Source organism: Esox lucius, chromosome 8 (genome assembly GCF_011004845.1).
Source record: "Esox lucius isolate fEsoLuc1 chromosome 8, fEsoLuc1.pri, whole genome shotgun sequence".
NCBI lineage: Eukaryota > Metazoa > Chordata > Actinopteri > Esociformes > Esocidae > Esox > Esox lucius.
The window spans coordinates 6,714,990-6,724,865 of NC_047576.1; the positions used below are offsets into that span (position 1 = coordinate 6,714,990).

General features: G+C 44.5%; 1 protein-coding gene across 2 annotated transcripts; it reads left to right on the forward strand.

Annotated features, from left to right (window-relative positions):
* On the forward strand, nt 1-9,876 carry ankle1 (ankyrin repeat and LEM domain containing 1). Of its 2 annotated transcripts, none has more exons than XM_010898702.5 (9): nt 1-339; nt 1,210-1,362; nt 1,491-1,596; nt 1,956-2,082; nt 2,957-5,560; nt 5,830-6,004; nt 6,220-6,382; nt 7,209-7,341; nt 7,796-9,876. In XM_010898702.5, the coding sequence occupies exons 1-9, from the start codon at nt 305-307 to the stop codon at nt 7,966-7,968; spliced, it is 3,669 nt and encodes a 1,222-aa protein (XP_010897004.3). In that variant the 5' UTR covers nt 1-304; the 3' UTR covers nt 7,969-9,876. The 2 variants fall into 2 exon arrangements, with proteins under 2 accessions (XP_010897004.3, XP_010897003.3); XM_010898701.5 differs by lacking the exon at nt 1-339 and adding an exon at nt 529-947.

Consider the following 9,876-nt stretch of genomic DNA (forward strand, 5'->3'; position numbering starts at 1 on the left):
TCCTGCCCAATGATTCTCATGCCACGCCTACGTCGCATCTGAAAATGTCACCGGTTAATCCGAACTCCATTTAAACCGTAACACCGGGTACAGTCTTGCGTCCCGTAGGCAGGACTATTCTAAACGAAACACAATCAAACATCACGCGGTGCTAAACTCGGCCGCCCGGACCAGATAACACAATTCTCCATAATCAAATGCTGTTTTTGTTTAGCACGACAAGAGAAAACTGGAAGATCATGAACTCGTGCGTTCGTCAGTCAACTTGAAGTAGGGTGTTTCACATACAGCACAGTTGTCACCAATGGAAATTTTGAAATGTGGCCCTGAAGCAGAAAGGTATATCCAAAAAGTACCAACATTTATTATATTTGCATATTTCTGTATTAATAACAAAATAAAATAAAAACTCCCCAACATTTTCCAGACGTGAGAATATAACTAGCCCCCCCAAACGGTTTAATTGGTTAGAATACTGATAGGCATGTCTCTGCATTAACCAGCCATCACTAGTAGGCGGGATATCGCCTGATTTGGCCTGTGATCCAAAGAGGCGGGTTTATTATGTACTTGGAGGGAACTTCAACCAGAGAAGCTAAGCACAAGCAGGGAATTGGATACGGATAGATGAAATTGTAAACAAAGGAGCTAGCGAACGTTAGCTTTAAGCTATTCATGTTTGGTCAGTGCAAAGCTAACATAATTGCAAAACCTATCCGATTAAAAAAGTTGATGCATAACCGACGCGGATAACTCCATGAAAATGTATCCACCCTCCATGCGAAATTGTATAGATTTTTAAAGTCTAAGCCAGCTAGCCATTTGTAGCTAGTTCACACAGCTTTGTTGATCAGATGACTAGAAACTGCGCCTATAATCATGCATCATCGAAGCAGGACCAGTCTGGCATCACAGCTTTGCAAAGCCTTAAATGATGGAGACCCTAGGTAAAGTTACTGCGTTCTCTTTGCAGCTACTACTTAACACACTAATCCCAGTAGCTACAATACTACTAATGTACAAAAGAACATCCAGGACACGCATAGCTTTGAATCTCGGATTTTGGGTCCGACCTAATACCATTTCGTGAAGGAATGTAAAAAGTCATGCCCTATTCTAAACTTTATTTGCTAAATGCTTGTCTGTGTACACCTTGATGGTGTTTCGATTGAAATCTTGATTTGATCGATGTCCTTTGTAACGTTTTAGATCTGTGCAGATTCTATTGAGCCAAGGAGCAAATCCAAATCTTGTAGGAAGTGAAGGTGTTGCTGCAGTGCATTTGGCAGTGGGCAAAGAGACAGAGAAAAGTATAAGATGTCTGAAGTTAATTCTACAACATGGGGCGGACCCTAACGTCAGGTATGCCAACTTCCTGGTAACGTGTAGGACGTCACCACATTATGTTGTATTACAATACATCGCAACATAACCTTTCATAAGCATGCGTATAGCAAAGCTTTTTAAAGAAATTCATGTTTTCCACAAAGGTCTTCAGAAGGCTTGACCCCCCTGCATGTGGCAGCAATATGGGGTTGCTATCAGAACCTCAAAATGCTTTTGAAGAATGGAGGGAACCCTAACCTAAAGGATCTGGTAAGAGACGTTTCCTTTGAATTACATTTTCCACCCCTTTTTCTTGTTTCCGGTTTCATGGCAAGGCTGACTAAGCATGGGCAAAGTGACTGGAAACCTTGTAACTAATCAGAATGCATCAAGAAGGTGGCGGGTGAGAATTAGCCAATTAAATCACCCACTGTTCTCTACTTTGTTCCCTACAACAACTCCCTGTTTCTCAGTCTACCTTTAGTCTTTATGTGTGGTTGTTAATTACACTCAACACTGGGCAATCTCTGCCATCAGTTAGCTTTGTACTACTCCTTGATCTCTTTTGGGATCTCTGATAGTTTGGTCTCAGAAAGCAGTGCTGCGTCACAGGGTTATGTTGTCTACAGGAAGGGAACAAACCTGGTGATCTGGCAAAACAACAGGACAACCGCAGATGTGCCCACCTGCTTCAGGAGTACCAGTCGCAGTCACTGGAGGAGGAAGAGGAGGAAGATCTGCCTCAGTTCCAGTACTGTAAGTTGTTGCCGGGTGGCTAGATTCAGCCTTGAGGCAATACAGCTATTGTTTTTATGCAGACAGTTACAGGGTTTATTAAAGTCTTTCATGAAAAAAAACATTGGACAAAGTGATTACCCACAACTAATCCCCAAATAAGTTTTTCAGCTGAATTTATTTCAGACCTTTACATTGAGAAACAATCTCATACCTGTATGTTTCCTATTAAATTTGTGAAAAAATGTGCTTGATGAGCTTGATCTTATGAATCTAACCTTTAAATGATTGAAAAAAACTAATTTAATCAAGAAATAATTTTATTCAAAAGCATGTATGCTACAATTGTTGGCACCCCTGCATTTAGTGCTTTGTGCACCTGCCCTTTGCCAAGAATACAGCTCAGAGTTGTCTCCTAATAACGTTTGATGTGGTGGGAGAACATAGAAAGGGATGTTTGTCTGGGGACTGTGATGGCCATTGCAAAAGCTTGATTAGTTCAACATTTTGGAAGTATGCTTTGAATCATTGTCCTGCTGGAGAATCCCACACTGACCAAGTTTTAGCCTCCCGCAGACGGGTGTTAGCTTCTAAGCAACTCTTTAGGTGCCCGGATGCTTATTGGCTGAAAGTGGTGTTATATCACACTTTACCACTCATTTGATGCTAAAGGACTTGCATACTGCTCTGATTATTACATTGGTAACCCGTTAATATAGCAATAAAGACCCACCCAGGGTTTGTGGTATACGGTCGGTATACCATGGCAAGTCTAGAATCTACACACTTCGAATAGTCCTTAGCTGTGGTGTATTAACTATATACCACACCCCCTTGAACCTTTATAAATACATGTTTGATTAAAAGACTGTAAATACTATTTCATTTCCTGCAGCTATTTACAATGGACAAAGAGACACATCAAGTTCCTCCGAATCCGAAGACTGCAGTGTTACCTCGCACAGCATTTCCTTGCTGAGTGACTTTAGCGATGACCCCCCACTGAGTAGCACGCGTCGGGCGTCTTTCTTTGATCTGTCTGCTATTAGCAACAGGAACAGTGTGCCCGGAGGATCCCTTTCTGCTGCGTGCGGTTACATCTCTGACCATAGCGTACGACTCGCCAACGAGTGGGACATGGACTCCGATTTGGGACCTGTGGCGCCATCAGTGTTATCTAGCACCCGTATATCAGTTGCTGGACCTAGATCCACACTGCCTGTACTTCAGGAGGGCGTGCCACTGACCGACCATAGTCGGCTACCTCAGCCTCAGCGGTTTGGCCTACAACACCCCGCAGCTGGACTTTCTTCACCGCCACGGGACGCCGTCCTGTCTTGTGGCACTCGGCGTGCAAGCCGCAAGAGCGTGAGCTTTAGAGAGGAAGTAGACGAGTACTTGCCTGTTTTTAGCAATGACTCTCCCGAGCAGACGCCCGGTGGCCAGGGCGGTCCCCGCTCTGAAGGCTGTGGCTTTGACTTCTCGGCGTACTCCGAGTTCTTGAATTCGGAGCGCACGGCCAACGTTCTGCATCGCCAGGGGATTGACGTGACGTCACCGGATCATGTGTTTGTTTTCTCCAGGGACAATAACATGTGCACCGAGATCGACATGGACAAAACCGTTATCGGACCCTTGCCATTTGAGGAAGAGAAAAGAGAAGTCAGAGAGAACTTTGATGAAGAGGTGAAGGTCCTTGAAAGGCCATCTTGTAGCTCTGGTAGCAGCAGTGAAGCTAGTAAGTACAGCAGCTGTGAAAGCGACCATTACATTACCACCCTTGAGGCTCCTTTGCAAGCCAGACGGATTTCATTCTCAGAGGACAAGGACAGCAAATTAAGAAATACTAAAATCAACAATTGCATTAAGTCACAGAGTTCCATGGACATTAACAATGGTCGTGATGAGTTCAACCGAGATAGTAATGTTGTGATTGAAACTCCCAAAGGCTCAAAATGTTCAGAAACTGCCATTGTGAAGGATGAGCTCGAAACCTTGGCAACTAAACTTACATTGTCAGACAAAATGTCCCAAATCCCAGTTGCATCTGAAATTTGTTGCAGTTCCTCAAGAGATAGTGTAGAAGATTTCCTAAAATTACAGACTGAATGCACTCCCAGACCTGGTCTTACTCCAGCATTGGAGGAGGATTTTGATCTGTCCCTGACCCCAAGTCCCTTTGTAACTGGTAGGACACGTTCAAGGCTGAGTCGCTCCTCTTTCAGAACCATCAAGACCCCCGAGAGTCTCCTCTCCAGTTCCTCGCTGTTTGAGCAAACCTTGCCTACACCGATGCGCACACACCGGCAAAACGTAAAGTCGCAAGGCAGTGACACTGTGTTTTATGACACGCCATGTGGTCGTAGTAGAACTCCTGGATTTTCTGGCAAAAGAACTGAGGGTACGTCTGGTGACACATTTGTCAGTAATGAGAGCCAGGAGACTCAAGCTAGCACTCTCAGAGACGATGGAGATCAAAGGGCCTGTGTCAGTGCTAGCCAAGTGGATACCTTCATGATCTGTAAGGAAGTGGCAGACTCTGACAGCCAAGCGGAGACCCTCATCATCTCTAAGATTGACAGAGGTCAAGGGTCATGTTTATCTGCTAGCCAAGCAGACACACTCATTATAACTCCAAGTTTGGCTGAAAAATTCTCATTCACGGAGAGAGAAAATTACAAAATCTCGACACAGACTTTTGAAATTGCTCAAATGGAGCCCACTTATATTAAAGACGTTTTTAAAGGTGGAGAATTTCTAACGGATGATTTGTCCAGTTCCAGCAATTCGTTGACAAATGAGGTAGCGAAAACCTGTGCGCATGTACAGCCAGGTCGCAGCTTTGGATCAAGAGAAGAGGATCCCTGGATGACAGAGGATGCCGCCTCACAGCCAGAATCGTCCTCATCGCCGTCAAGTTCCCAGACTACCTCGTCTTCATCCAGCTCAAGTTATTTCTCTCCGAAGAGAGATCAGCTCCCGTCAACCCCAGGCATGGGATGCACCCCACGCTACAGCGTAAGTCGGCTCTCAGGCTTCCACAAGCCCCAGCGGCTGGCCAACCTCTCCTACACCCCCGGCGGACGCCCTTTGATCCCGGATGTGGAGAAGCCAGTGGATTACCTCTACACGGACACAGAGCAGGGTCACGAATTGATCGAGACTCACGTGCCGCCCACATCGAACACCTCACTGAGCTCTAGCCTGAGCACATCCAGCAGCGAGGAGACGGTGCTGTACGACTGGCGCTCCCTGCAGGTTGCTGGAGGCGCTGCGGCCAATGCGAAGGAGAACCAGCAGCCTGCGACGCTGGCGGAATGGCCAGGGTCCAAAGGGCTGACGGACAAGGAGTTGAGACGCAGGCTTATGGACCTGGGAGAAAGTCCAGGGCCCATTAGTAGTCGCACCCGGCCAGTGTACATGCAGAGGCTGAGACGGTTGCAGCTGGAGTCAGCTGCTCAACCACCACCACCACCACAGCCATCGGACCAGCCGCATGGTAATGACCCTCCGGTTACGCTCCTTTGACTCTGTTTAGACGGGCAGCCCGAGGTTTCTTTTTGTTTCACTAATGAGTCTTGGTCAGAGCTGACATGCGAACAAATGACCCAATTTAGCTGTAAAACGATTGGGGCTGGTCAACCTGTTTCAAACATCACGTTTAATCCCTGGGTTAGTTACCTTTTAACGACGATCCAATTGAACTGTTACTCGTTTGGAAACAGCATTTGCCCTTTTCATGTGTTGTGACTGTCTTTGTCTGCACAGGTCTGGCACAGGGGCACAGTCCAGAGCTGTGTGTGGCCCTGCGGACGTTTGTGCTGCCAGACTGCCAGGCCAATGAGCTCTCACTGTGCCAGCAGTTTGACCAACCAGACCAGAACAGGAAGTGGCGAGAGGGTGTCATCAAGTCCAGCTTCAACTACCTGCTTCTGGATCCCAGGTTCTTTTAAACTTTTTTTAATGCCAACCAACGTAAGGAATTGTTAATACTTCAATTGGTCAAATCAAGGTTTTCTTAATCTTTCTTAAATCCCTTGAATGTTCTCACTTTGCCTTAAAATTCTGAGCGGTGTCGCTGAGGTATTTCAGACAGAACACAAGAGAAGTTGAGCAATGTGAGATGTCTTTTTTTCTTTATGTTTTTACACCATGCAGAGTAACCAGGAACCTGCCCTGCCGAAGTCATTCAATGACCCCTTCAGAGTGTTTCCAGACGTTCATCAGTGCCATATTCTACGTGGGCAAGGGCAAGCGCTCCCGCCCCTACAGTCACCTCTACGAGGCTCTGGACTACTACAAAGGGGATAAGACCTCTAAGGTTGGATGATCTGTTTTGTAATTGGACAGGCAAAGGCAAATAACCCTATGATTCTGCGACATCCCTCTGTCTTTTGCAAATGCAATGCAACAGTACAACCTTGTTCGACCACTGTGGTGTTTCCTAGGGCCACAGCCAATGATCATGCATACAAATCTCTGAAAAGTATTCAGACCCCTCTCACTTGCTCCGCATTTTTACCATCAGTCTACTCACTACCCCATAATGAAAAAGCAGAAACACGCTAGTTTATTGAAAATGGTTAACTGAAAAATCAAATGTATTTTGACCTTTTATTCAGTACTTTGTAGAAGCACCTAGGTATGTCCTTTTTTGGGTATGTCTCGATTTGGGGCACCTTGATTTGGGCAGTTTCTCCCATTGTTCTTACAGATGCTCTCAAGCTCAGGCTGTGTGCACGATGACGACTTTCCCCAGTCTGAGGTCCTGGGAGCTTTGGGTTGGGTTTTTTGCAAGAACCTCTCTGTATTTTGCACTGTTCATCCTTTCCTCAGTCCTGGCCAGTCTCCAAACCCATGCCGCTCTGAGCAGTCCTTCTGGCCCCATGTTTGGTCATATGAATAGCTCTAGGAAGAGTCTCAGTGGTTCCAAACCTCCATTTCACAATGATGGGGCCCGCTGTGCTACTGGGAAGTATTTTTTTTATAACCTTCCCCAGATCTTTAACACAACCTAATGTGAAACAAGTGAAGGGGTCTGCATACCTTCTGAAGCCACAATTAGTAATATCAAAGGTAAGCCATAAAAATCAGTTGCAAACTGTACTTTATGTCTGTAATGTGCATCTCCCTCCAATGTGCAACAGAAACTGTGCTCCAAGGTGAAGCACATCCTCCAGGTGTGGCGCGCCGGGCAGGGGGTCATCTCTTTGCACTGCTTCCAAAATGTTATCCCAGTGGAGGCGTACACACGCGAGGCCTGCATGGTGGATGCCATAGGTGATTAGCCATTGTTTTACGTCCAAAGTGGCTAGATGGCCAGAGTGTGCAGCCAGGATTTTACAATTGAAGTCAATCTGAGTTGTGTAAAAAAGATTTCTGTACTTTGTTTCCTGGCCTTCAATTGTACTGGTGCAATTGAACTTTGGATGTCTTCAGTGCAGTGTTAAAAAAAACTTTGTCTGTAAAAGTAAACTAAAATAACTTAAATATAGTTGTTGCTTGAACCCCTTTGTTAAGGCAAGCCTAAATCAGTTCAACAGTCAAATAATTTTGACTTTGATCTCGATCGAAAAAAGAGCGTTTCAATCCTTTTTCACCCACTCCTTGTAATGCAGAAAAAAGTGAAAAGGTCCGAAAGCTGCAGAGCTTAAAACAGACAGCCCCTGAAAATAATCATTGGTATGAAACAACATTTCAAAATGGGCATCTGCTTTAACAAAATGAATTGCAGGGTTGAAGATGCTGACCAACCAGAAGCGCGGGGACTACTATGGCGTTGTATCCACCTGGCCAATGAAGAAGAAGCGGGAGCTGGGTGTACACATGCTCTATCGAGCCATGCAGATCTTTTTGGCGGAGGGTGAGAGACAACTCAGGCCTCCTGATATCAGGGTAGGACAGTAGTGACCCCCAGAGGGAAGAACTGGGTACTGCGTCACAGATGCTGGCTTATCAGAGTAGGTACTCGACCAACTCGATTTCAGAGCAAACAGATCATGATGACGTGTTGAACTTCTGTAGCCCTTCGCAGAATCGCCTCTAGATCAAAGTCAGCCCACTTTGGCCAAGATTTCTGTTTCCTCTGACATTAAAGAGGGTCAGGCTTGAGGAGACAGCGGGTCAGATGGTAGAGGAGGATGGTGAGGATGTTGTAGACCGTAAATCTGTGAGAACCTAAATCTTATAACTGGACAGATTCTCTTCCATTTTTTGTGGCCTCAGCAGCTTTGGGTGCGAGAAACTTCAACATGTGAATAGTTGCCAGTTGCCTCCTTTTCAAGCCGTGTGCCTCAACAGTTCTGCATTCATCTCCTGTTCCTCCCACGCTCTGATCAAGAACCGGCAGCTAAGTGTAATGAAATATCTGAAATTATCCAGATGCATTTAAAAAAAAAAAAATTAACATCAGCTAGCTAGCTATAGCTGACTGAAGACAAAGTGTTAACTTGACACTCAATCTGTGGTTCCAAAACACAAGATATGGCACAAAACAGAATGTTAACAAAATGGTTGATTGAACCCACAAGGTGCGTTAGGGCTGGGTATGAAATAACTGCCTCTGCTCACGGGGATTGATTATTACAGATATTAATACTTATTTGAACTATCCCAAACCAACACATTTCCAAGACATCCAGATGAGAATGATTGTTTACATTTTTTTTGCTGAAAGCGACCTAGCATTTATCTCAAGGAGTCTATGTGGATAAACTGGCCTTTAAAATATTACTAACAGTGTATTTTTAAGTAATGTGAGGATCACCTGTTTACACATGTATGTTTCAGATTTGCCCCATGTATGCACTGTATGCTGTTTTGTTACGAACGCACAATGTATGTAATGTAGTCTCACATCACATGTGCACACATGACCGTGAACATACTAGTACTGTTCTTTTCATCTATGGGTGTTAGTCAGATTTGGTCAGTAAAAGAGACTAACTGGGCTGAACTGTTTCACCTGGTGTAGCGGAGACTCGTTTGTGGGATATCATTTTTCTTCTGGTTGTTTTGGAGGAAATAATGAAAATGATGTGAGAACCTTTGCATGTACTAAATCTGTATGTCTGCATCAGGGTTTGTAAATACAGTTTTTTTAATATATATATATATATATATACTTTATATCTAGGCAGAAATCATTGGCATTGTATTGTTAGTAGTGTAGTGATTGTATTTGAGATGTGCACAACCCAAAATATATTGCATCTAAAACAATATCAGTGGTCAAGACACTGTAAAATAACCATATTTACACATTATGGTGATTTGAATTGTGGCTACAGTGTTTTATAATGAATAATACATGTCAGATATTGGTTGCTATAAAATTGCCAATCTGTAGTGTATTCATTTGTCAGTTGATGACATTTTCTGGCTGGGCAAATGAAATGTTTTCCAATAGAATGACACATGAATTACACCCCTGTGTGAATACATCCCTGGTTGTGCATTAGTCAGTCTGTATAATAGTCAGTGTTCAAATCATTTTATATACATATTTCTTTTTAACTAGTAAATTGTAGCATAGTTTCTCTATGTTGTTCGTAAGGATGATCATATAAAAAAATCATTCTGATGTAATTGTCTGTCTTACTTATGTACACCCCCCCCCCAGCCCCAAATGTTATTTGAACGTCATTGGCCTGTGACCTGAGGTCAAGCCGGGTCAAGCTTTCTGGGCAGCCAACCCCCTCGCCTACCAGCCTCCGTCGGCAGGGATTCGGATCCAGCCCACTGCATTTTGGGTCCCCCCCTCTTCCTGTCATTTCAACACTACTATTTCAACACTGAAATGGAAAATTGCAGAAA